The sequence below is a fragment of the Hoplias malabaricus genome, chromosome 2 (assembly GCF_029633855.1).
Source record: "Hoplias malabaricus isolate fHopMal1 chromosome 2, fHopMal1.hap1, whole genome shotgun sequence".
NCBI classification, from domain to species: domain Eukaryota; kingdom Metazoa; phylum Chordata; class Actinopteri; order Characiformes; family Erythrinidae; genus Hoplias; species Hoplias malabaricus.
Window position 1 is genome coordinate 23,603,087 of NC_089801.1, and position 27,985 is coordinate 23,631,071.

At 40.1% G+C, this 27,985-nt stretch overlaps 3 protein-coding genes across 4 annotated transcripts in view; 2 read left to right on the top strand and 1 right to left on the bottom strand.

Moving 5' to 3' along the window:
• LOC136687032 (E3 ubiquitin-protein ligase RNF43) overlaps positions 1-9,404 on the top strand; it is a 115,332-nt gene extending 105,928 nt beyond the window's left edge. Inside the window, exons 4-10 of the mRNA XM_066661222.1 lie at positions 3,227-3,301; positions 3,831-3,965; positions 4,070-4,171; positions 4,260-4,421; positions 4,593-4,695; positions 6,150-7,697; positions 7,925-9,404. Of these exons, the coding sequence (XP_066517319.1) occupies positions 3,227-3,301; positions 3,831-3,965; positions 4,070-4,171; positions 4,260-4,421; positions 4,593-4,695; positions 6,150-7,697; positions 7,925-7,950 (2,151 nt within the window). The 3' untranslated portion in view covers positions 7,951-9,404. The remainder of the gene's footprint in view (positions 1-3,226; positions 3,302-3,830; positions 3,966-4,069; positions 4,172-4,259; positions 4,422-4,592; positions 4,696-6,149; positions 7,698-7,924) is intronic.
• Positions 9,405-14,407: 5,003 nt separating this feature from the next.
• On the bottom strand, positions 14,408-27,902 carry hpda (4-hydroxyphenylpyruvate dioxygenase a). The gene is made up of 14 exons (XM_066652360.1): positions 27,844-27,902; positions 27,094-27,120; positions 26,472-26,534; positions 24,070-24,174; positions 22,813-22,855; positions 22,224-22,306; positions 21,675-21,764; positions 21,215-21,321; positions 20,594-20,671; positions 19,570-19,732; positions 18,850-18,921; positions 18,012-18,134; positions 17,577-17,693; positions 14,408-15,303 (listed from the first exon to the last, which is right to left on the bottom strand). Exons 1-14 carry the CDS (start codon positions 27,844-27,846, stop codon positions 15,190-15,192), a joined length of 1,188 nt encoding a protein of 395 aa, XP_066508457.1. The 5' UTR covers positions 27,847-27,902; the 3' UTR covers positions 14,408-15,189.
• Positions 24,144-27,985, top strand: part of mtmr4 (myotubularin related protein 4) — a 93,106-nt gene continuing 89,264 nt past the window's right edge. Inside the window, exons 1-3 of one of the 2 annotated variants that reach the window (XM_066652313.1) lie at positions 24,144-24,507; positions 27,679-27,734; positions 27,836-27,959. The gene's annotated coding sequence lies outside the window, so the exon portion shown is untranslated. The remainder of the gene's footprint in view (positions 24,508-27,678; positions 27,735-27,835; positions 27,960-27,985) is intronic. The other variant, XM_066652331.1, reaches the window with a different exon arrangement.

Sequence of the window (27,985 nt, forward strand, 5' to 3'; positions counted from 1 at the left end):
CCAAAGGGAAGTTATTTTACTCTCATTTTACCACAGTATTAAGCCAAGGTTCTATATCCACCGAGTTCTGCCAGAGAGTTAGTCTGAGTATCTGAGTCTCTGATATCACCGCCCAACCAGCTTTAGGATGTGTACATACCCCGTGTCTGAGTATCACCGCCCAATTAGCTTTAGGATTTGTGCAGTCCCCGCCTCTGAGTATCACCGTCCACTGACACAGTGATAGACTCTCATATTAAGGCTCTATTTTCGAGCTGCAGAGCCTTCAGTTCATTCTCTATTTCTTTCGGGAGGGTTCGCCCCAACATGCTTTCATCATACACAGCATGAGGCATGTTCCACATGGCCCCCTACTCTACTACATTACACAATATGTAGTGAAGTTTAAAGTTAATAGGACACTGATTGGAGCAACCAGAGCCGTGTAGAAAAAGCAGCTAGTGAGCTGGTCAGTATGGATATCATAAACTTGATAATAGTCTTTATTTTGAATCTCCAGCACCTTAAATCAAATATTATCTGATTTGTTTATAGAATAAAAGTACAGAATTTTATAGAAGTAATTATAAACCTGGGTCTCTCTCTAAAATATTGGTGAGGGTGACTAAATGACAGTTATGACCACAGTTATAAGTGTTCACTTGCTGTAGAGGCAAAGTAGCCTTATTAAAGAAGACCTTTATATACTGTACAGTATGTAGATAAAGAGAAAAGATTTATGTTTATGCTCTGTTAGAGCGTGTATGTGCTACTGTGCAACTGTTCTTTGTGAAGGTCCACACCTTCGGGGCACAGGCGGCAGTTTGGGGAGATTTTTTGGCATGGGTGTGTGTGTGTGTGTGTGTGTGTGTGTGTGTGTAAGTGTGTAAGTGTGTAAGAGAGGCAGGTGCTAGGTGTTACACAAAGCCAGAGGGGACATGCTGGCAGAAGCTGCCTCTCCTGCCTCAGCTTCCTCATCTCAAAACACTTTCACCAGTCAGAGCTTCCATATAAACATCCTGTGATGCACCTGTAGCGTGGGTGTATTTGGTTTCCTTTGAATTCTGGCTGCCGTTAGCCATTGGGATATTCTGTGGAATATTGATCCATGAGGCTGGGCATTGGTGTGGAACCCAAACTTGTTGCTGAGTGCTTCCCATTTTTCCAAACTGTATAAGTAATGTGATGTTTTGACCTATGCGTCTGGTCATCATACGCATTTAATTAATTTACAGCACTAGCATGGCCCTCCCTCTCCCCTGACACATAGCATGATGCTAAGACTGGTATATTGTGTGATTATAGAATATACAGTTAGTGTTCTCCTCCAAGCGTATTAAGTTCAACCTTACTGTGCTATAGCTATAGAAATAAAATGAAAAGGCATGTGTTTTGGGACACTGGGAATATCAGTTAAGAATGTTGTTGGCACAGGAGGATTCCAGGCACACAGTCATCACACACTCGGCTCCATTCCATAACGTTTGAATGGTCGATTGTCAGCGTTGTGCACTGCTACTGTAGTATTGCTAATATTAGAGGAGCCGGAACAAATGTAGTATTAGTGTGGCTTCTGTGGGGAAGATGAAGCAGTGGTTGTCGTGCTTGGAGTCAGATCTTTATGCAGAGGATCAGTTCTGTGGTGTGGGTTATTTTTATTATTATTATTATTATTATTACTATTATTATTATTATTTGAATAGGTTTGGTAATGGTCTCTGTGGCTCCAGTCATAGGACGTTAAACACTGCTGTGGTTGGGTGTGTGTGTGTGTGTGTGTGTGTGTGTGTGAGAGAGAGAGAGAGAGAGAGAGAGAGAAAGACAGCAAGAGCATGTGTGTGTGCTCTCCAGTGGGAACTGTATGTTTCTGTTATAATAGAATGAAGTATATAACCTTCCACTGTGGATACATGTTGCTTGTGTGCTTAAAATTCAGTGTATTTGTGATGTCACAAAACCACATTTACATACATCGATCAGCTATAACATTAAAATTTCTGCTTATAGTCAGTTTTTCAGCTCAATACACTTTGCATGTTGTAGTTCTACAAATACAGAATGTAGTCTGTTTGTTGCTCTGCACACTGCTGTAGTTGATCAGGACCCCCACTGAGCAGGCAAGACTTGACTGGTGGATCATTCTAAGTGCTGCATCAGACACTGCAGTGCTGCTGGAGACTTTAAACCATGTCCACGCACTTTCCACTCAATCAGATACTAATAAAATCTCCAGCACCACTGCTGTGCAGTTTTTTTTTTAGAATTACTCGAATGTGACAGCTCTCCGCCACATTCCAGTAAACCTCATGCAGTGCTGTACTCTGCTTGACGTGTTCAGAACTAATCTGACTCTTCCTCTGTGAAAACAAGGCTCTTTACATTAGAGGAGGATGGATGGTTTGAGTGGGGGGGTTTGACACTTAGTGTATACACTGGGAGTATACAGTGGGAGGAAGTGAGTGAGTGCGTGCTTGTTAGTCATGGATTCTCTCTCTCTCTCTCTCTTTCTCTCTCTCCCTCTCTCTCTCTCTCGCTTGCTCTTACTGTCTCTCTCTCTCTCCCTCTCTCTCTCTCTCTCTCTCTCTCTCTCTCTCTCTCTCCCTCTCTCTCTCTCTCTCTCTCTCTCTCTCTCTCTCTCTCTCTCTCTCTCTCTCTCTCTCTCAGCTGTTTGAAGTGTTAAAGGCTCAGATGGGCCCGGGCCCTTAAGGCGGTATACTCATTAACTGGTGATTAATGCTTTTGCTGAGTGAGCTTTTCACCCAGATTTTCTGTGAATGTGTGTGTGTGTGTCTGCAAGAGAAAATCTCTATCCACCTGGAATAAGTGGGCTGTGTGTGTGTGTATGTGTACGCACACTAATGTTTTTGTGTGAGGCCCTATATCCATTGGTAAAGTATTGGTGCTAGGCTAGGCTAGCTGTGAACTTGTACAATTCCTAACATTTTTCCTTGTTTCATGGGTGTAATGGGGTAGAGTGAAGGTGTCCGCTACAGTTTCGCTCAACATGTCCACACACATATTCCACACACTCCCACACACACATAAGGCTATTGTTTTAGTGTTGGAAGGTCAGATTGCATAATGACCACAAGTTAGCCTTGAGTTACTGCAGTGTCTTGTGCTTGTACTGCCACCTAGTGACGAATGTGATATTTAGGTTTCACAATAGTGTAAGAGAAAGTTTAATAGAATACTGTACTCTCTCTCTCTCTCTCTCTCTCTCTCTCTCTCTCTCTCTCACTCTCAGGCTCGGCTGGCTCTACAGAGGGGAGCTCAGGCGGTAATTTTTGACATCACTGATGATGCAGGTGCTGCTCATGAGGTAACTAAATGTTAGATCTTTTATAATTCCTCCAAATTCAGAAGAAAGGTAGGCTGAACAGGTGTCAAATAAGTTTGCGTTTTGTGTTGTACACTGAGGAAAAACAGTAAAGGCCACCTGATGTGAACTGACTGTTAAGAACTAATGGAATGGTTTTAATTTCATTTAGATCAGAAAATGGTCAACAAAACTGACCATAGGCCACTGTACTCTGGCTGTAGATGTCTTCATAAATAACGTATTTAAAGCAACACTAGGTATTATTTTTACCTTAAAATTACAGTGTCAGTGTGATGTTTCACTGAACTGTATCGTAGAGTATAGAGACTCTGTCATCCAGGCTCAGCACTGCAGAATCTGCATTATGTGATTTCTGGGGGCAGGCAATTATACTCTGCAACTGTAGGGGAGCCCAGGAGCAAAAATACCAAATGTAACTTAGCGTTGTCTTAATTAGACTAGACTTCGTAGAAAATGAATATAGCCGTGACTAAAATATGCAAACCTCTTCACGCACTCATCCACACAGCTGCGGGACTCGGGCTCCCTCCCTCGGCCGGTGGTCCTGGTCAAGGCGGTAGATGCGGAGGAGCTGATGGGACTGGTCAATAAGAACGAGGAGGCCATGGTCCTGATCGACATCATGGTGGAGACGCCCAAATGGGTCAGCACACACAAAAACAACTCATACAAAGCAAGGCATGCTCATGTAATATTTAAAAACCTAACTGTTCCCCAGTTGTGACTGTGAGGTCTCTATCTCTCTAGCCCCACTATGATGTGGGCATCTTGCTGACTGTGGTGCTGGTCGTGTTGGCCATCATCATGATCTTCGCCTTCCGCTCTCGCTGCAGGTCCAACAGAACCTGGGTAAGACACAGCACCACATAGTAGCATAAAGATGATTGTGTTTCACATTCATAACTTAGATGATAATAATCTATGTCTTCTTTCCCAGGATTCAGTGCACCAGCAGACCATGCGGGCCATCAGCCGCCTGGAGACTCGGACCTACAGCTCTCAGGGCTGCTCAGGAGGCTCTCAGCGCTCCCGCTCCAACAGCAGCTCCAACTCCACCCCAATCTGCGCTATCTGCCTCGAGGACTTTCTGGATGGACAGGTGAGGATGGATCGATTAACTAAACTAAACTTAATGCACCAGTTAGCCTCATGCTAAATTCCCTTCACTAGCTTTGATTAATTTCTAATGAATAACTTCAATATCTACCCCTGGGTAGATGCCCGAAGACTTGTTTAAGGTTGTTAATGCTTCCTTTCCCTTTCCACTAAGGATCTGAGGATCATCTCATGTGCACATGAGTTCCACAAGGAGTGTGTGGACCCCTGGTTGCTCCAGCACAGGACCTGCCCACTCTGCATGCACAACATTATGGGTAAACAGCACCAGTAGATGTAGCCCTCAACCCGCAGATATAATAATATATTTAACCTTTTGGACCAACTGAGTGGAAATTAATGGGAAAGGGTGGTCTATTATTTTGCACATTATTGTTTGCAGTGTTAATATTGTCAGCTGATTTTGATTTGGTTTTACCTCATTGACTAAAATGTGTATTGTTTTAGTCTCATTTCAATCATTTAATTATTCTTAGTTTTAGACTAGTTTTAGTCGACAAACACCTAAAAATACTTTTTTTCTGGTTATAGTCATGTATTTAAAAAATGAATTGCTAAATTACTGTTAATGATTTTTACTAATTTTTATAAACAACAGTTTAAATATTATGTTACATTTAAATACACATTAAAATCTAACATTATGGAAGACATGGCCAATTATTGTTAAAATACCCTTTCCATTTATTTAACATTAAACTTTTTGTAAAAAGTGTGCTACAAAAAGTGTCAGCTTTATGAATCACTGGCCAACAGTTTATATGAGTGACACACACATCCTGCAAGAAACGATTCTTTGAAAGTTGACTCTTCTTCACTCCCAGAGCTGCGTATGTGGTGTAGCCACAAGTGTCAAAGCCGAGTATACAAAAATATCCACAATGCATACTTCGAACCAGTGGATTTTTGATTATGGTAACGATGGTCAATATTGCCCCACAATGCAATGGGAAACAGAAAGGGAGGACCTTCTTACATCTGTTCAATTCTGGCTCGGTCCCAAACTACACAGAGCTAGTGCTCTAAATGTTAGACAGAGGGACGTGAAGCATATGCAGATTATAAAAAGTTTTATTACCTGATATTTTAGTGCAGAAATGGTTACTCCATGAATCACACTGTGCACTACGAAGTGTGGATGGAGATTTTGCATTTCAAACGTTTCAAACAACACTGTAGTATCTGCCACTGATGCATGATTATGGGGAAGAAAGAGGGTTTAGGAGCGTAAGGGGAATTTGGTTTAAAATGGTATTTTCAGAGTATTTGTCTGAAATATCCCATGTTATTTTCTGGGTATGTTTCCAATGATGTTCAGCATCTGGGTGGAATAAAGTCGAACTTAGATAGTGAAAAGGAGTAGATTCCCAAGGAATCGTTTTGTCATGCGACAAAAATTAAAATAGCAAACAAATGCTATTTTTACAAATACAAATTTTTATTTCCTTGCAATTTTCTGGGTTTTTTTTTTTGTTTTGTTTTGTTCATATCAGTGATTACGGGTCGTTTATCAGTATTTTAATCATAGTTTAGTATTTATTTGTGGATGAAATGTGAAAAACATTTCATCATATTTGTCTTCAATTATTATTTTTATTTCGTTATTCCTTTTTTGTGAAGAGCTAATTTTTTTTTGATAGTTTCTGATAGCTGCATGAACACTGACAGACTGTATGTTGCTATTTTTAATGACATTGTCTGACTCTAACAGGTACAGAGCTGAGTGCTCGTCCGCCTCAGCGAGGCCGTCTACAGTCACCTCCGGAGCACAGTCAAGCCTTCCTGCACCACCATCCTCACCACTACCCCACAGCCCACTCTTACCCCCAGCACCCCATTCCCTTCTCCCTTCGGCCCAACTACCCACGTGGGCCGTCTGGACCTTACGCCCAGCTCGGCCACTACAGCAGCTCGCCTCCGCTCCACCCTCGCAGCCTCCGCTGTTTGAATAGCAGGCCTCTGGGTGCAGGGTGTAGTTACCACTTTGCCCCAGATGGACACCGCAGCCGGTTGCACAGGATGTCTGGTGCTCACACTTGCCGTGGGGTTGGGCATCACTGTACGCCTCGCAGATCCTGTCACCACTGCCCTTCCCCTAACCGTGCCTTTGGCAACCGGCCTGCAAACCCCAGTAACCACCACCACCATCACCACCAAGGAGGCCGTGGGGCTGGAGGCTCCCAGGGTCGTCAAGATGATGGCAGCTGTTCGGGCGCTAGCTACCGCACGGAGCGCAGCGGCTATTTCCCTGATGGACCTGCAAGCGATTCGAGCTCGGGCCCCTGCCACGGATCGTCGAGTGACTCTGTACTCAACTGCACAGACGTCAGCTTGCAGGGCGTCTATGGAAGCCGGTCCACCTTCCGCAGTTCGCTTAGTAGTGAATACGACCCCTTCATCTACTATGGTCGGGATAGCTTGGACGGTCCTATAGTTCCTGGCAGGCCCCGATCTCTGGACTCTGGGGTCAACCAAACGGGGGGCATAGCAGTGGGTGGAGGGTTTAGTCTTGAGGAACCACAGCAGCAGACTGTGTTCAGCCATGTGCACTACCACAGACACAGACACCACTATTATGATGACGCTGAGCCTGGACAGGGGCCAGGGAGGGGCTCGGACGAGGAGCAGGGCAGTGCAGGGGCGGAAGCAGGCGGCTCAGGGAATGTACCCGCAAGTTTGGATTCGCAGGACTTGAATCCTTACCCTTGTCACTGCCCCAAACCAGACACTATGGACAAGTTGAGCCCTGGAGGTACGGAGGATAGGGACTTAGGATCCTCACCCTCCGGCCCCTCTTTGCAGGTCTCCAACTCTGCCCTTCCCTCTCCTTCCTCTGCCTGTTGTCACCAGGGTCCTGGAAGGCCACACCGCAGGAAGACCATCAGCCGCAGCCTGGAGTCGTCTGCAGGACCTCTTCCGGCCGTGCACTTCCATCAGAGCGTGGACTTACAGGATGACTGCAGCATCCACATCCACTATGGACAAGGTGCAGGGGGCTACTGCTGCCCGCCACCCTCAGACATTGGCACTGCTCTTCTGCCCGTGCCTCTTATCCTGGACTCAAGCGGCCTGGGCGACTGGCCCTGCTGCGGAGGGGCACACAGGGTGTGGCAGAAGCGGGTGCAGCAGGCTCACTCTGAGCCTCAGCTGCTGGGCCCTAGCACTCCCATGGACAGACCCCTCTGCAGGGCCCATCACAGTCCTGGACACGAGCTGCCAGATACCTGCCTCTACTGCCAAACTGTACGCAATAATCAGGGTGAGTACGTTTGGATGGGAACATTATCCCCATATTTCACTGTCACACTCTCAATTTGTTAATATTGAAATATTGAATGCACAATCCTCATTCATTGCAGAGTTTGAGGCAAGGCTTTCTCTTTGTTGCAAACGAATCTTTAAATTTTGACATCTGTGTATCTCTGGTAAATAATTGCAGTTAAGTAAAATAATTACAATATGTGTTTTTTTTCTTTTTTTCTGCAGGATCAGAGGAAGAGTCTGGTGTTTGAGAACTCTCTCCATCCCCAAAACCTCACGCTGCTACACAAGAGCCGAAATGGACAAAACCTCTCGGCTCCTCTCTCCTCCTCTTTCCTCCTTCCTTTCACTCACCTGTTCACAGTCTTCGGAATAATTCCACGCCTCCAGTCAAGCCACATTTCCCAGCATCCCTCAGTTCCCAAGTCTGCAACTAAAGGGCTGATCATTGTTTTGATTTGAGGGGTTGGTCCATCTGGTCTAGCAGTTCTGACCACACACTCACTTCCAGCAGTCAGAATTGTTGGTTGAAAGGGAAACTCCACCCGTTTTTAAAAAAACAAAAGAATTGGCTTGATTTAATTAGTAAGAACTAAACAGTCATTCAGAGTGGTTTGAGGTGAAATGGATCATTGTAAAAAAATAAAGAAATATATATATGTTGATAATGTTAAAACAGCGAATACAAGGACACAGTGTCACTGATGCAAAGCAAAGACTGACACTGCTGGCATTTTCTTGAATTCTTTTGCATTGGTACACACTGAATGTACCTTTCTGCCAGGAACTAATTCTAAAATGTATATTTTTATACCAAAGGTTTATCTTCCATTATTGTAAGACAATCTCTTAGCCATCAGGAAGTATATTTGTAGCAAATTCCTGTAATAACAGTCTATGATGTAGCATCTATGTCTGGTTTCTACCACTGCGTTTTATTCAGGGTTATTTGAAGACTCTAGAACACAGCATCTCACAGCAATACCACTTTAAATGACTGTTTACAAAAAAAAGGTGATGTAATTATACACAAATAAATAAAAAAAAAAATGTGGAGTGTACCTTTAATGGTACTCTCAAGGTACTATATTCTGGGTGTCATTTGAACATTGGGTCCAGTGAATACTTGAGACTCTGTTTCTTTTCTGCTCTACTTCAGGATTAACGTGTGTTGGGGGAGCTTGGGGAAAGGGTTAAGTGATTTGTATTTGGGTCTGTTTGTGTTTTCGTTCCCTCATAGAAACCTTTCAGAGCAACATGTCTGAGAATTCCTCAGTTACCTCAGTGTAGCACCACAAAAGCCTTTGAAATACCCTTAGCTGAGTATTGAGATAAGGCTCTGTACAAATCCCCCATTTTTGTGCCTTACCCCACCGTAGCTATCTGTTTTGGTCGTGACAGTATTTGATGTTGGTGATAAAGTGAAGAAAAAAAAACAAGAAAAAAAAAGAAGAATGCCATTGTTCATTGATGGTAAGCCAACACTAAGTAGCACCATGACTTCACAACCTGTGGGGCACTAGGACCCTGAGCCAACTCATAGAAGCGACGGAAATCTACAGCCCTGTTACTTATGATCTTATCTGAGCACCTGCATGGTTTCAGCTGCCATGATGTCATACTAATTGATGATGTGATACCTTTGGCTGCCTGCAGATAAGTGCCTCTCTCTCTCTCTCTGTGTCTTTCTCACTCTGTCTCTCTGACTCCGTCTCTCTCTCTTTGTCTCTCTCATGCTCTCTCTCTTTCTGTCTCTCTCTCACGCTCTTTCTCTGTCTCATGCTCTCTCTGTCTTTCTCACTGTCTCTCACTCTCTCACGCGCTCTGTCTCTCATGCTCTATCTCTGTCTCTCTCTCTCTCTTTCTCTCTGTCTCTCTCTCCCTCTCTCTCCCTCTCTGTCTCTCTCTCACGCTCTCTCTGTCTCTGTCTCACTCTCTCTCCAGCCTACCTCAGATAACCAATCAGAAAAGTCCTGTTGCGAGATGGTACTTCCAAAATACTAACAATCAGTTCTTGCCTGGCACCCCTCTCTGCGCACTTCTGATTTCAGTGGTAAACCGGAAGGGAGACAGGGCGCTTTCTACGTGAAATGGTCCTCGAAAAACAAAGGAAAAAAAAGGATCAGAACAAAACCTTGTATCTCTAAATTTAATGAGCAATTTTGGGTCATTTCTATTGGTCCATTTCGTCCTGAAATGTCTCCACAGTGTAAAAGGGAGCTGGTGTTTTTCAAACCCTTGTCTGAAAATTAACAAAATTGGAGATATGAGGTTGGGTTTTGCTCCGACAGCGACAGTTCGCTGACTGTCTGGAGGTCACTAAGGTTAAGGTCTTGTGTTCGTTCATTTGAGAAAAGGCAGCTGTTTTTTTTTTTGTTTTGTTTTTTTGTTTGTTTTGTTTTCATTTTTTTTAGGGGTTGTGTCATATTTTTATGTTGATTTCTTTTTTAATGTTGAAACAAAAGCAAAATTTACTGAAAACATAAGGAGAAGCTGCTTTCTGCTTTAGCCGTATTTGATAACACTTCCTATGAAACCTGTGTTCTTCAGGCTTTTAGAAATGCACTTATAAGGTGTTACGTGGCATACACAATAATACAGTAATATTATATAATGCCTGGCATAAGCTTGTGTCATCACCAATAGTACAATTATGCCCAAACACATAATAAAACCAGACTAAATGACTTTATAATGTCAGGGTTCATAACATGTTATAATATATAGGTGTCCAATGGCCTATACAGTATATAGCAGCTTATAATGCCTGGTGTATGCTTAGATACTTCGACACCTAGTAGTGGACTTTTTAATGTCAGTTTACATGTGGCATTATAAGATCATGTAATAGGAATGATGTAGTAAACACTATAATATACAATAACAAGGCTCTTATAAACACATAATAATGTGTTACAGAACCAGATTTTATAAGGTCACTTGCTCCTGTTTTGAGTTATTTATGGACTTAATAGCCGTTGTTCTTCTGTATGACATATAACACAGTCATAAAGCTGTATAAATACAGGATTCATAGGACGTCAATCATTTTTTCCATGTCAGCTGTACACAGTTTGTGTTGACCGGGCAGAGGAAGGAATAAACTGCCCATAAGTGCACGCTCTCACCTCTGACCCTTTACCTCGTGCATTTCTATATGGATGTGGTCATTTCAGTAACAGTCACCAGCGTACAAGCTTGCCAAAGGTGCCTCTCTCCCACATTAACCTGTGTGTGATGTTTGTTTTCATCAGTTCCTACTTTTTTTTCCTCTCGTTTTCAAATGATGGTCCACTGAAGCTCAAAAAAAAAAAAAAAAAAAAAAAAAAAGGGAAAATAAAACACTTGAGTTTCTCTAGGATGTGATGTGGAATCTTCTGAGGAGTCACTACATTCCTCAGTTGCCCTAAAAGTACTCAAACCTTTATAAGGAATTGGCTAAAGAATTACCGAAATCAGTTCACTGTTGAATGGCCCAAGAAGTACTGGATTTAATGCATTTTTAGTGTTCTCAAAATACTGAAATCAGGGCTGCTCTGAAAATCAAGAGAAGACCTCAGATCTGTGCATTCCCAAATATTCTGAGTAAGCATTAAATCAATGCATTCTTAACATCCCTGAATTCTGTCTGTCGTTGAGTATCCAAGAAACCTACTGAAACCATCGCAAATTTGTTTGACCCCGAAACCTAATCACTGAATCCTTGGGTCTCCCTGAACATTCTGATATCAGTGAATTCTTACATTTTTCCTGGATACTCTCAGTACATTTTGGGCCTTTTGGGAATGCACTGATTCAGTAGTTTCTCTGAATTGTCAAAAATGATTGATTTCAGTACTTTTTGCTCCTGCACTGGGGGTGTGTTGACGTCAGTGAATTCCTGCATATCCCAGAAATACTGAAATCTGTGAGTTCTTGAATATCTCGGGAAGGACTGAAATCAGAGAATTCTTGAAGGTCTGCTTTGTTCGTACCGTGTGTGACATGTTAAAAGTACAGTTTGTTCAGCTCCGAGTTTGGATAATATCAGTCATAAATTGAAAAGCAGTGTGTTTTAAAGGGGAGGTAGAAAGCCCATTGTCTTTAGTCTTAAAGGGGAAGGCTGTGACTAAAGCAGCTCTGTGATAAATCTAGAAAGGATTAATGAAACACTGGATTTAACACTTTCCTAGCTTTCTTGCTCCAAGTTGTTTTGTCAGATTTGAATTTCAGAAACATCTGCCTGTATCTAATGCCTGTTTTCTGGCAGTTTGGACCTGATGCCAGCTTGCAATCACCAAGGTTTCAGATGAGAAGTTGATGTATGCCTTTGAACTTCCAAGCACAGATGTTATGCGCTATTGCAGCTGTTTCTGTTGCTCTGGAATTTGCCTTAAGTATGTGGACACCTTTCTGCAAGGTTGTACTTTCAAGAAGTGCCTCGATCAGGGCCCATAAGAAAGACTATAGATGATTTAACACAGACACTGCATCGTTATTCATCTCCATGCAAACTGGATCATTGTGATTGGCTAAAATGAGACCAATCAGAATGAGACCAATCAGACCAACTGAACCACTACTGGTCAAATCCTGCATACACTATATTTTCAAAAGTTTGTAGACACACCTTACTCTTAGTGAATCCCACTTTAACAGATCAGTTGGGTAATCACAGCTGGTAGAATCGCCACAGAAAAGAATGAAATGAAATGGGGATGCTCAGGGGCAGTAGCACAAAGACTGAGATCAGAGTTTCATATTCCACTTAGGAATAACGCTACATCAGTCCCCATACTAATTCAATGTCATCAAATCCTTACAACAATGTTTTATACCCAGAATAGTAGAACTGGGTAAAACTCCCTGTAAACACCCGTGATTTCAGAAGATATAACTTTTGGTGATATAGTGTATTTCTCCTGCAGTGCTACAAAACCAAAGGAAAATTATTAAAGGGTTAAATCATGTGGCAGAAATCTATTTATGGTCAAATGCATTCATACTGTCAGTGAATATGTGCTCTTATTTGTAAATGGATTTGCCTCACGGGAGATTGTCTTCTGCACTTCTACGTTGCCTTAAAGTTCAACATCTTGGCCTCTAATGCTGTTACTCCCAGGCTTTGTCTTAAAATCTGCACTTTGGCTTTAGAAAAACGAGAAAAAATATCATTATGTAGAGGAACTCGAAGTAAAAACAAGCTAAGCATTATGTAGCTCTTGGTACCAGGAAAAAAAACAATTTAAAAATCATCATTAACATAAATGGAATGTCACTGAACATTGAGTTGTTGGTTTGTTTGTTTTTTTAGTTTTTTTTTTTTTCATTTTATTCTGTTTTCTTTAATTTTTTCAATGTTTGCTTTTTGTCTGATGGCGAATGAGCTGAAACTGCCTTTTAAAAAAACAGAGCAAACTCCCTCCACAGACTGAAGGGATATGCCAGTATATTTTTCTTGATATTTTGTGTAAAAAGAAGAAAAAAAGAAAAAAAAATAGACAAAAATGTTTAATGAGATAAAGTGTTGTATTTTATATATATATATGTAAAATATAATAGACCTTTTTATATATGATAAGAAAAGCAAAATACATTTCAATACGGTAATGTCACTAATATATTTATTTACTAATATATTTATCCATTGTTTTCGTCCAGGTTTGAGAAAATTAAACATCTTTTTGTTTGTTTTTTGTTGGATTTTGTTTTCCTGTTTTGGAATTTTATCTCTATGAAACTTACAACTGCCATTGTAGATGTATCAGCCTGGCATCATTCCAATTATATACAAATAAATTATTTTGAAATAAAAATACAGACGATTCACTTTCGTATATTAGTGTTTTCCTGACATTTTCTGGGTGAGTTTTCAGAGATGTGTTTCTTGGTCTGGGGCTGTTAGAATTTGACTTAGTTTTGGTCATAAATATTTAAACGGATCAATGAAAGCAACCAAAAAAACAGCACCTCTATGAAAATATTTGTTTTTGTTAGCGCTTGCTTGGGATTTGTAATGTTGCATTAGTACCACACTGCTGTGTTCCAACAACTGTTCAAATGGGTGCCAAGACTTTTACATATAACTAGCTTTTTGCTTCCTGACATTTGTAACCCATTTACCTTCACTGTTTAGTAACCATGGTAAAGTTTTAATAAGCAGTGCGAGTAATTTAATGTATCTTAATGACTGACTGCTGTTTTGTCCAGTTGTGTAGTGATTAAAAGACTGCAGCCTGTTTACTACAGGAGCTCCCAAACTGCTTCCATTTATATCTGACCTGACTACACAGAACAACGTCTCCTATTACGATCAGCCTGAGTAAATCCAGACCAGCGTCAGTTGGTCGAATATCAGTGTTTCTCTTAAACTAATGCACAATCCCTGACCTTTGAATAAAAAGAGCAAAAAAGTCTTTTTTCCAACAAAATGCAGCTAACACTGTTCAGATTCATATTATTATTTTTGCAGTTTTTTATATCAAGTGTTGGAGTGATGGAGAGTAACATTTTTGTAGATCAGAGCCAGCTTTTGCATGGTTAGCACGTTAGCTACACAGTTAATCGGATATTGCTTATTCACATTACCGAAGGGACATATAAAGTGTCATCTTAACCTTATAGTTAAAGTTTCACTATGGTACAATTTTGGACACAGCCTTGTCCCAGCTCCCAGATGTGTTGGAGAAGAAGAATTGATTCTTTGGGAGTTGACATGTTATCACAATATATTCACTTTGACTTTATTCCTCCTGTTCTCACCGTGTACAGAGACGCTGGTCAGCGTGACGTCTTTGGAACCACATTTTGAAAATATTTCATGACTGCCATATTGCATGACTGTAAGCAGGAGTCTTTTAAGATAGCGTCGACTCAAGACAAGATTCTAGACCCAAATTTAATCACACTTCTTACGTTACATCTCCAGTCGCCCTGATCTGACCATGTCCTCAGAAATCCTAAGACGGAGCATTTACCTCTTTTTATATCCTTGCAATTTCTTTTCCTTTTTAAAAATGGAAATCGAATAACTAGTCATTTCCTGTTTTCCATTCTCTCATTTCCAAATGAAAGTCGCATGGCCAAAAAGGTGCTCAGACCTCCACGGTGCCCTGGCAAAATGCCCATGTCACCCAAGTCACCACTGTTCCTAATGTTGAAGCCTTGAGCAAGTGAGTGTAGGTATGTAGGTTAGAATACACATCTAGAAAAAAGCTAATTTCTGGTAGACTTGGAAGTAAGAGAGTACTCAAAATCATTGCACTGTTTCCCAGTTGCTGTGGCTTTATTGACAACAGTCAGTGCTGTGTCCTGTTCTCATTAACTCTACGTGTTGGAACATTAGTTCAGAGTGAGGTAAAAGTGTGTGAACAGATGGTAATCTGAGGTGAATAGTGATTGTGGAAGCACTGTAGAGGAGCGGTTTTTTGTGTCTGCATTATGACCTGGCCCTTAGTGAATATATGTGACTATTAGGATACACACCATCCATTTTAATGTGTATGAATGTGTCAGTAGAAACGCTGGGCATTGCCATCTGGGCTGTAGACAGTGAGGTTGCCCCTGGCTTCCTGGTCCTTTTCAATGGCTTCAAAGAGAGATTTAAAGTTTCCAGCTCCAAAGCCCTGGAAAATATTTAAAAGAAGGTATTATTTTTCAGGGTATAAATGCTGTAATTAATAACATAAAACCACCACAAACCTCACTATATTTCAAACCCTGGCTATGTCCCTGTACATTATGTACTGTATTTAATCCATTGATACAAGTACAAACAGAGTGAGGCAAATAGTTAAATAATTGTAAATAGTATTTTGGTTTACCACAGTTTTGGGGACAGTAAATTAAATGGCTTTACTTTTGTATTGTGGACATTGAGATGCCTGGGCCCTACCTCTAACTCTGTGATATCTAATATGTCATCTACAATTTCATATAAAACCTTTCCAAATTATCCAGTAAATGTGTAAAAATTTAAAAATGTGACCAGGTTATGCACCAATGCACTTAAAGACTGGTCCTACAGGTACATTTGATTAATAACTGCAATAACAGACTCTGCTCTTAGGGCTGTTTTGGAAAGCTGCTTTCTCCTCTTCAAAGGCAGTGAAATGAATGTTTTGAGCCTCAAAGTGAAAACCTGGGAACCCTTTTTAAGTACCAGCGTCTCTTTGGTGTGGTCGGGGCAGAAACGTCCTGTCTTGGGGCATTTCCTCCACTTCAGAGGACAGAAAATGCCCCTGGATAATCACTGGGCCAGTCCTAACAGGCAGCAAAGTGTCTTAAGTTTAAGGGCCCCACAGCGCAGTCCTGAAGAAGCTGTGTCTGTAGAAGACCATCAGGTAAAATTAAAAATCCTCTACCGAGTTCCAAAAGAGCTTCTAAGAAAATCCAGCACCTATCAGATCTCATGAATCTCATAGTTTCTGTGTGGTATACTTTCCTTTTGGGATCCATGTGGTCTAAAAGGAAATGTACAAGTTGTATGCTTTGCCAAGGAATTTTAGATATTGTTGCCAGTGCTACATATAAAAAGAGTTAACAGAGAACAAGGATTAGGAGCTCAGTTTGAATGGTTAATTTGGAACAATGTTTACTCTAGTGTTTTGGCAGTTGAATGTTACTAAATTCGTGGTTCATTTTTCCTGGTTACAATGCTTTACACTTCCATTTATGATAATAACCAATTTAAATATAAACAGCCAAATCTATATGCTGACAAATAATTTAGATAACACTGTGGTTGATCCACTCCCCACCTCTGAAATGCCAGCTTAATCCATGGGTATCGGAATTGGGCAGATATTGGAAAGATAGGATTGGATATTGCAGGGAAAACTAAGGGATCTGATCCAATCCGGTTACAAATCTAGCCTGAAATAGCAGACACTCAGATTGGATGGGATGTGATGTAGTGGACTGTGTATTTCTTCCTATGGGTTAGTAGTGTTTGAGTGGTTAGAGTATGGTGGCCTACTTGATTGGAGTGTAGTCTTTGTGTACAAATGAGTTTTAACGTGTTATTGTGTAACGTATTATTGTTATTGACCGTTCAAAGTTTCTCCCACACTTTGTTTATTTTATTGTAACTATGGCATAGTATTAAAAATTCATTCATTCATTAATTCATTATCTGTAACCGCTTATCCAGTTCAGGGTCACGGTGGGTCCAGAGCCTACCTGGAATCATTGGGCGCAAGGCAGGAATACACCCTGGAGGGGGCGCCAGTCCTTCACAGGGCAACACAGACACACACATTCACTCACACACTCAAACCTACGGACACTTTAGAGTCACCAATCCACCTACCAACGTGTGTTTTTGGACTGTGGGAGGAAACCGGAGCAGTATTAAAAATGACTATTGTTATTTTATTAACAATGGAGGTTGTGGGTTCGAGTCTCGTTCTGGGTGACTGTCTGTGAGGAGTGTGGTGTGTTCTCCCTGTGTCCATGTGGGTTTCCTCCGGGTGACTGTCTGTGAGGAGTGTGGCGTGTTCTCCGTGTCCGCGTGGGTTTCCTCCGGGTGCTCCAGTTTCCTCCCACAGTCCAATAACACACATGTTGGGAGGTAGATTGGCGACTCGAAAGTGTCCATTGGTGTGAATGTGTGAGTGAATGTGTGAGTGTGTGTTGCCCTGTGAAGGACTGGCGCCCCCTCCAGGCTGTATTGGCCTTGCGCCCAATGATTCCAGGTAGGCTCCGGACCGAACTGGATAAGGGAGCGGGAGGAGTTTTGAATTTTGAATTACAATTATATGATTCACAAAAAACTTTAAACCTTATTTGTACCCCTAATAATATCAGATGTTTATCAGTAATAATATCAGTTTTGTGGCATTTCTGTTTACAGATATTTGTGGTTAGACGTATCAACCTCTTAACCATCTCTACTCACAAAGTGGTTGTTCCTCTGGATGACCTCTAGGAAGAGAGTGGGTCTGTCCTGCACAGGTTTGGTAAAGATCTGGAGCAGGTAGCCCTTATCATCAAAGTCTACTAAGATATTTAACTCCTGTGAGGAGAGAAACAGTGAGAAAACGAGTCAATGTGGCCTTCTCCACTGAGAACATTACGCTTCTCCTTGGCTAGAACACTCTACACTTCAAGTTTCCATCTTGTTTACAGTCTTTTTTTAATATACGCTTTTTATATAATTATTATTATATAAAACGCACTGTAAGTGTTGTTCCCAATGATTAATCAGTTACTTTGACAGCTCATTGACCCTAAAGGCCTGGACACAAATGCCTGACTTTGCTCCAACACGTTGACTCCTTTAAGGTTCTCCATGGTGTATCTAGGCCTGGGCTGCCGCCTTGTTAACTCTTACCTGCAGGGTCTTCATGTCCTCCTTCACTTTGATCTTGGCCGTCTTCAGTTTCTCACGAAGGCTGTCATAGTAGGTGTCAGGAGTCGACAAGAACTCCATCCCACGGGCTCTCAGGTTCAAGATCTGATCAAGAGACATGTTTCATTAATGCACTTCTAGGAATCTTCACAAGAATCTGATCAATCTGATAAAAAAAAACATTACTGAAGTCAACTACAAAGTCCAAAGTTGGGGGGGATTTACACCACAGCCCCAGCCGACAATAGGTTTTGAATTTGGTGAAGTTACACTCCAAAGCACCATACACAAGACGTGCGTTTGGACAAACATCAACCAGCCATAACATGACATGACCTTGTTCTTTCTGCAATCATTGTCCAATTTATCAGTTGTACAGTTACAGACTGTAGACCATCTGTTATTCTTAATTTTTTTCAACCTGTTCGTCAATGCGCAAGACTCCCACAGGACCAGCAGAGATCAGGTATAATTTGAATGGTGGACCATGGTGGTGTGTGCTATGTTAGACACACTGACCTCTTTGCTCCCCTTTAAAGATGTAAAGTCAGAGACAGTTTGTGTTGGTCATCCTCTAGTCCTTCATCAGTGGACAATAGTGGTCATTTGTTTTGGGTTTTTTTCTTTTGTTGAACTGTTCTCAGTCCTGCAGTGACACTAAGGGATTTAAAAACTCCAGCAGCCCTGCTGTGTCTGATCCACTGGTACCAGCACAACACACATTAACACTCAACTGACGTGCAGTGGTCCTGCAGGGAAACTCTTTATAAATATGATGTGTACATCACACATCACACCTATGGTCAGTCCAATAACTTACTGCCTTGATGATGTCTGATGTGTTTAGAGCTATGTGTTGTACTCCAGGTCCTCCATTGTAGTCAACAAACTCCTGCACAGGCAAAGCAAAGAAGAACTCACAATCACCAAAATTTAAAGCGCCTCTGTCCAAATAAATTGTTCTTTTGAAGTGAAAATAATAGAATATATTTCTGCAACTTTTAATGCATCATCAGTGTGTATTTGCAGAATTATTAAAATAAAGGGGCTGGGGGATAAACATGAATAATAAAAATGTAGCCTGCGCAAAAGTTATGCCGTTTGTGTGTTAAAGTAGAAATTGTGTGCCAGTTCGATCCCTGGTGGCGCCTTAGTGTCCACAACTATTTGAGGCAGGGACTCTCACTCTCTTTGTGAGGTGGAAATGGTCCTCCCTTTCTCTCCCTGTAAATTAGCATTATGCTAGACACTGGGCAGTTGGGATTCTCCTCCAAGCGTGTTGAGCTGTGCAGTGATGTTTATTTTTGAGTGGCAGTTTGAAAAGTAGTAGTTGGATTGACACATCTTGAGGTGGGTGCCATTGTGTGTGATAATGGGGATGTCTTGGCTAACAGGTGGAACTGTCTTGGGCTAAATAATGGGAAAATTGCCCAGTAGAGAACACACTGACTTTTAGCCACTAAAAGAAATCAGCAAAAACGAGGAATTATCATCTCTTGGATTTATTTGACTGTTTGATGTAATAATGTTTGTTTTAGACCTGAATCTGTGACTTCTTTTTTCCAGGGGCAGGTTCATTGATGGGCATCTTGATGGTCTCCTCATAGTTGGTGACAACAATGGACCTGAGAGAACTGTAATCTGTGTGGATCTGTTTATCATCGATGGACCAGAAACGGTGGAAAAACAGGGACTTTTGATACCTGAGAGTGAGGCCCAGAGAAACAGAGAGAGCAAAAGATATAGAATTAACACAAAAAGGGGATTTGATTGAATTAGCCTTTATGACAAAAGACTATTTATAGACTAATGCCTGGTAGAAATAGTCTTTATATTTATTCCTGTAGTTTTATATCCGTTGTCATGAAAAGACAACATGGATAATGCCCTATTATAAAGTGTTACTGCACAGCAAATCTTTTTACAAGATTATTTTAAGATGTTTTAAATTTATTTTTAATTCATTTCTAGCTACTGTATCTAGAGAATGTGATTATAATTATTATAATATTACTTTTAAATGTATTATTATTAAACTAGTAAATGTATTATTTATTTTATATTCCAATGATTCTGTTTGTTTCAAAAACATTATCCACATTAGTCCTGGACATGAATTGTCGTTTGACTAAGAAGACTTTTGCTCGATAGAAATTTAAAGCCAGTGAAAAACATTAAGAGATTTGTAGAAAAAATGTAATATTTATGTGATTTAAAATAATATCCATTGTAAAGATATGTTTTCTGGGTTATGGTTTCAGTGGGATATTATTAGGGCTCATATTTTCATTTTATTGATTGATGAATTGGTATCCTTGTGGGAATAGCATTGTGTATAACCCACAAAAATAGGAATGCAAAATTGTGTATGTGTTTAAAGGAAGTGTTCATTTATTTAAACTACACTCTGATGGACCTTTGCTGTAAATTTTGAAACGCATGTGCTTTCCACTGCCAGGAGCACTCTGGAAAGGAAGGGGTTTTCTGGGAATGGCCGTTATTGATCGCTGTTTCTGAGCTTGAGCCAAAGCTACGTGAGCTGCGTGAGCTGCGTGTGCTCTCACCAGTCTGATACTGGCACCATCTGATCATCTGGCTGGTTTCCCACAATATGGTCGATGAAGCTCAGGCAGCTTGGAGGCCTGTCAACGGCAGAATAAATTATATAAATATAGCCATATAATAAAATTTACAATAAAAGATACAAGTATGCAGCTGTCTTTCGTATATGAGGAGGCTTTAAAGGGGAATTCCACCAAAATCTCCAGAATTTATTGAACTCATATCTCAGAACTATTATACAGAGATCAGACGTCAGCCAGCTTTACCATATTGTGTAAAAATAACTTCCTGAGGGGTAGTGTATGAAGACATTAAATACATCTGACATCTGGTTCTTAATCGATTGCTTTGTTGTCCTGGAAAAAACAGTAAAGTCTCTATAGAGTGGGTTCCCCACATGAGGGTGGCCATGCCGAAAACAGTATTTAGTGCAGAAACTCTGATAGATTTAGTGCATTATACAGTAGGTGTCAGTACTATAGCTGTGTCATAACATAAAGAGGAATCACAGGTGACAATAACAGACTGCACCTTTAATGCCATTTACAAAGAAATCTTATTTTATTTGTTTGCTAGTTTTTGTCACTACGTTTGTAGGAATCCAATTATGTTGAAATACTCACAATTTGGAAAGCAAGGGGTCTTTGTAGAGAGGTTCTTTGTAGCCTGGCAGAAACAGACCTTTGTATGAACCCATGTATTCGACTAATGTGTGGGTTGTATCTCCATACTGAGAAAACGAAGCAAACAGAAGTTACAGGTGGCAGTGTCATACAGTTAGAGTACGTGTGTGGACATGTATGTAAGTTAGGAATATGAATTTGTGTGTAGCTCCTTTTGGTCTTTCTTTTTTCCCCCTTTTTTGTCATTTCAAGCTCTATTTAATTTTCTCTCTTTCATTCTTTCCCTTATTTTCTCTCTGATTTGTGTTTGTTTCATCTCAGATAATTCAGTGTGATTCTATTAATACACATGGGTGAACATGTATTTGAACCTTTGTGGGGACCAAATCTCAGGATTATGAAGATGTGACAATAGAAATAGCCCATGAAGATAGGAAAACAAACGGTGCATGCTGCTTACCGTCTGAACCACAGCATATTTCACTTTGCCGTAGCTGTCCTGTTCCACCCACGGCTCTTTCACTATCACTGCTCCCCTCTCTTTGGCTTTCTGTCAAGACAGCACAAGAACAAAGCACTTTTAATGGGGCAGTCAATTTCTTAAGTGATTTTTTTTACGTTATCTAACAGCCTGTTTGGGGGACCCATTCTATGGAGATTAACCTTATTCATACAAATTAATACAAAATAACTACAAAGCAGTTGGTTCTGAAGCGAGTCACATTTTTGGGATGAACTTATAACAATAATATATATTTTAATAAATATTGTCTGCTTTTTGTTTTATTTTGAAAATGATTCGGAAAGGTTGATAAATATTATTATAAGTGATATATCACTAATGCCTTGCTAGATTTTTAACCTCTAGTGATGCATGCTGGAAACTGTAGTGTACCAGAAAAATGACATAAAACTGTGAACGGTTGTTTATTTAATGGTTGGTTTTGATGTGCTTACTCTTCCTGTTTACTGTTATTTGGAAGCAGTGTGTTACAACTTCCTTATTTACCTTGACCAGAAAATCACAGTCTTCTACTTGGAAAGCAATGTCCTTAACACCGTCCCCATGTTTTATTAGGTGCTTACCCATCTCTGTGTGGAGAGAGCGAGAGCGAGAGAGAGAGAGAGAGAGCGGGTTCTCATATATATTTATACACACTACGACAGGAAAGCCATTTTAATAATTATGTATGTAATTGTACACAGCAAATGGAGAGTTTAATGTCTTGTGTAAATATATTGAATATAAAAGGAATAACTGAAAAAAACAACAATATATACACTGTAAACAGTAATGAGAAAAAAAGCCAGATCTGTGATTTTAATGTTGAGGCCTTTATGTTGAAGTATTTAAATCATTTGTTCTTCCTCAGTTTTTCCCTTTATCCAGTATTTCACGTAAGATATTAAACTCTCCATTTACAGTGTATAAATTATTATTACATACATAATTTTAAAACATGGCTTTTTCCTGTTGTAGTGTATACTGCAGTAATGTAGTTTTTCATTTTATTTGCAAGATGATATTTTGTGAAATATGTACAATATTATCACACTGAATTATATAAATGATCAGAATAAAGGACTGAGAACATTACCGTCATTTCCAGGATTGAGAGGTGATTCAAATATGAATATAATCTGTGGAAAACATAAGACTTTTATTAATTATGAAGTTTATTTGTATGGAAAAAATATATAATAATGATACATAAAGAATTTTCTATATACTCTGTATGCATCATAATAATTAGTAGAACCTATAGGACCATGGTGATATTAAAATAATAATAATAATAATAATAATAATAATAATAATAAACCCTCATTAAGGAAACAGTCAACACTTCTGGGGAACTGCTGCTCGCTCTTTTCCGTTCAGAAGCTCTGCATGTTTTAATGTGGAACGGTATGTTTGAGGGAAAATATGACTGTTGTTTGTTTGAGGCTAAAGTTTAACTTCTCTGTATGTTTTATTTACAGTTTGAATTACCACAGAAACTAATTGGGAACTCAAACTGTTTAGTTTTGTAGCACTTTGGGTCTGTGTTACTTTAATGCAGTCAGTGGTCTCTCGAATGTGAAGTCAATTCCACCCTCAGTCAGTATTACACGCCTATAGAGTAGGGTGACCAGCTCTGAGATGATGAAAAAGAGGACACGTCTCGTGTCGGGGGGGAGGCATTTAGGTCCTTTACACCTTTATTTACTACACATGGGAAAACATGGGATTTTCTTTTTTAATTCATCCGAGAACTTACATTTACGTTTCGGCATTAGCTGCTCGAGATGAGGGTAGGTACATGAGCTTTGCCTGACGTAAACAAGGACGACTGACGTGCAGACCGACCAATTAAATGTTTACAGAGAAGGTTATCGACCAATAACGGTAGCACTACAGTCAGACCGTCCAATCAGAAGATTTTACGCTACTTCACCACACCCCCTTCTCACTCAAGTGAACCAATCGGAGTAGGGGAGGGCGGGACTAGTTTGTGAACGAAACTTCTCGAAGTTCTATGTAAGCTGTAGAAAAACAAAATCCCGGACGTTTGTGAAATTCCTCCCGGACATTTTTTTAAGTCTAAAAAAGAGGACGTGTCCGGGTAAAAGAGGACGTCTTGTCACCCTACTATAGAGCAGAAACAGAGCAACATTCCCATCTCTATGCGTGCATTTCAAAGATATCTTCAAAATTTTATTACAAATTGTTAATTTATTAATAATTAACACACCGTCTCAGGACTCTCACATATGCACTGTGGAGCAGTGTTAACAAATACAGTTTTTTCTAGATCTCACACAATATGTACAATATCCTACAGAGCTGTAAAAGGTGTGTGCGAGGCACTCACCTTGTCTTGTTTGACGACATGAGAGACCACCTCTCTGCTGCCAGTTTCCAGGCCTTTGTAAGCCAGAGGCTCAAAGCCCATCTTATCGCAGTAGAAGACTGCCGCCTACAGGAGAAGAGAGAAAAGACAGAGTTGGAGAATGGACGGTTCTGGAGCGGTTAAACTTAACTTTAATGTCAACCCTGTCCCACTTGAAGGAAAATACATCGGATTTTGACACATTTTCTTAAATACAGGGCCTGCTATTGGTGTGTTACTAGAGCTGGATGGAGGAACATTCCCCAGCACAGGAATGTGGAACAGTGAAACTTCTCTTGAGTTATTGAGCTCCCTCCAGTAGCTTTGGGATGTGTTGGAGTGGTGTTTGTTATCCAGAACTAATCTTCCAACATTAGTACCAGGCCTCAGTAATGTTCTCTTGGCTCAAAGGAAAACTTGGTAAGATTTGGTATTTTTTTTTGCTTTTGGGCTCCCCCTACAGTTGCAGAGTGTAATCCATTTTTAAAGCACTGTCCTGAATTCACATTTGACATTCACATTACCTTTCTCCAAAAATTGCCTAGGGCAGTTTCTGCAGTGCTGAGCCTGGATTAGCAATAACCGAGGCTCTATTGTCCATAATATAGGTCTGTCGCAAAATCACAATGATTTTGAAGCTGTAATTTTAAGGATAATGTACTCACTGAATGTACATTATCAATGTAATGTGATCACTTTCTCTCAGCAATGTTCCAGCAGGCAGTGTAAGGCATTTCGAGAGAATTTGAGACCGTTTCTGCAGCAAAGGGGGAAAACCTACTCGTGAATAACCTCCATTTCAAATAAATCCCTGGATGAGCAGGTGTCCAAACTGTTGTGCCAAAACTCACAAGTTCACAGGAAACTTGTGCAGGTTCCAACTAGCCGCCTTGAGAACTACAAAGGTCCAATGTCTAATCAACCGCCTTTTGTTTGGAGTGAAAGCTATGTCCTTCACGATGGTGATGTCATTTTCAGGGGATAAATGGACACGTATACAGTGAAAAATCAACAAAGAAATTAATGAAACTGTCTCAAGTGTTTACGTTCTGCTTCTAAGCTTCTTTAGTTTATAACAGAAAAGAGACATCCTGCTGGGATGGATGAACCAGCCTTTTCCACTCCAATGGTCAGTGATGACTGTGTAAACACTGTGTAAACATTGTGTAAATACAGCAGAAATCTACTTATCGCCCTGGCCATCAGTCTTGCATCACTATTCCATCGGAACTCAACTTTCCCCCGATTACTGAGAAGTCAGGTTTAGCAAGGACATCACTGGCTGTTTGTGCACTGTTGATAGCATTAGCCAGAGACACCAAAGTGAGCCCTCCTACTGGGTAGGGATTCAGGAGCTGAACTGAAGGCCTAACATGTCAGATTCTACACTAAAGTCATTTGGAAAATGTAAAAATCATGTTACATTCACATTTAAATTAAACTTCATATAGTGGAATCAACTAATCACCTTTTGAGTTACAATGTTACTGCTACACTGCTACTAGAATCCCATTGGGGTGCTAACAGTTATTAGCATTGTTGTTTTGGCCCTATATTTAAAGTAGTTTGGTCATTAAAGGTGACATAATCTACACCTCTTCCCCAAGTTAAAACATTTCTGATGTCTTGGTGACATTCGTTGGTCAAAATACCACAAGGATCAAACAACACAGCACCATTCTCACCCTGTCCAAACATTCCTGTCCAAAAGGGCTTTTGGCACCTGCTCTTTAAAATGATTGGGAGCATCTGCTTAGCTCCACCTCCCCTGTATCTCCTCATTTTCCCCTGAGTGCTCCTCAACAAGGAAGTGATCAGTGATTTTTTTGTCGTTTTTTTCCTTGGTTCTCTTATTTTTCCACTCTTTTTTGTTTGTGTTGGCTTGATTTTCTCATTACGTGTGTACTATGAGGTTTAACCCTGCCTTGGCGTTCACACAACAGAAGTAGACGCTTCTGTTCTGAATTGCACATTTTCTCCAAATATTATACTCCATGTTAGAAAACAGCCATTATACTGACACTTAGTGGTCTGGAAGTATCAGCAATTTCATCCTAAAACATTTTTTTTTCAAAATGGTCAGCCCCATGTGAGGAATCCAGTCTATTGAGCATAAAAATGGTTCATTCTGGTACTACAAAGCACGACAATTCTTCATGTGAATGGGAAAACTATTCACATTCATAAATACACTTTTTCTTTTTTCTGGTGGCCAAAATGACTTTAACTGGTTTAAGTTGTTGGAGAGTGAAAAAATTAATTTGGTGGTGCCTTGAAATTTAAATTCATATCAAATAGAGTCAATACACAGCAGATAAGCACCATGCATCAGCAGCTGCTCATTGGCTTCTATTAAAGGTCAGTTCTGAGTCAACACAGCTTACCTGCTTTGCATTGCCCACCCAGAACTTCACATGGTGGAACCTCAAGAATTTGCCTCTTTCTGGCTGTAAAGCAGAAAAGCACTTTAGACATATATTCATTTATTCATATTTTGCACTCGTATATGATTTGTCTTCTGTACAAATGGACACAAAATGCAATATAATTGAACTGAATATTCTTATGAAGTGCTATAATCCATCTGAAGTGCCTGTGACCTCCTTGGAATTCTTTGAAAAAATACTAAATTTAGAAAAATACTAAATTGCATTCACAGTTTGTAGAGTCCCCATAGAAAAGCAAGAATGAAATGTGCCCTAAACATAAGGTCACCAAACCCAATGCCAAGTGTTGACAGAATGGGTATATAGGGATGGGTTGCAGTAGTATTTATGATTTTGTGATCCATAATTAATCATCAATTTTTAATGTCTTCTAGTCTAAAGTCTCCTCAGAAAAGTGGAGGTTGTTGTTGCAGCAAGGGGGCAAACATACCCTCAATCACAGTAGGAATGTTGCATGAGTGGGTGTCTAGGAACTTAATTCAAAGGGAGCGTCTAGGAGCGTAATTGAAAAATCAGCATGTTTAATACCAGCGACTGAGTGAAAAGATGAGTGTTTTACCTTTTCCCCTTTATCACTGTAGCTTGTCTACAAAATAAATTAGAAAGAAACATATTAATGTTATCTTAATGTTCTATTATATGAATATATCATATATCAGGAAAGTTTTATTAATATACAGTGAAGTTCGTTTACTGGAATTTTCAAACCTAAACCTTGTGCTTGGGTTCATAGTGTTTTTTTTTTAAATGGATGGTGTTTCTGCTTTTAAGGCAGTCAAAATTTTCTGATACTTATTAAGTTTTAGAATAAAAAAATTATATATCATTCATTGATAAATTCAGAATATATCCTTGTCCTAAATATATATATATATATCTCCATTTACATTTTTTTATATCCTGTGAAGACTATATTTGTTTTACATTGTGTGAATATTTCATGATGAATGGACCAATGGAAATCCCAAAATGATTTGAAATGAAATCTTTTTCCTTCATTTATTCCCTTTAATTAAAAGTTATGTGTTTTTCTGGACAGTGACAATGCACTCCAAAAATGAAATTTTTACAGGAAAAAAAAAATCATGCATAACTTTGAGTAGAAGTGAAAGGAACCACCTTTCCTTGTTCTTGTCTTTTTCAGATTATTTCCACTGGTCTGTTCATCATGAAAGTTTAGCCCGATGTAAAGGACTGCAGGTGATTTCAAATTGTGCCAAAACATGACAAACTTCAAATACTGAGATATGTTTTTGTCCTGATGATGGTGATGATAATGATGATGATATGTTTCTGTCTAGAGACTCACCATTCTGCTGTTCTAGATGGGCACTGCTCACCAGGACGGATGGTCAAAAGCGGTCGCCACGCGGACTCCTCTGTGGATAAATACTGACCCCAGATCCAGAGGTGATTGGTCTTCAGGTGAACACCCCTTCATCCTCCTCCCT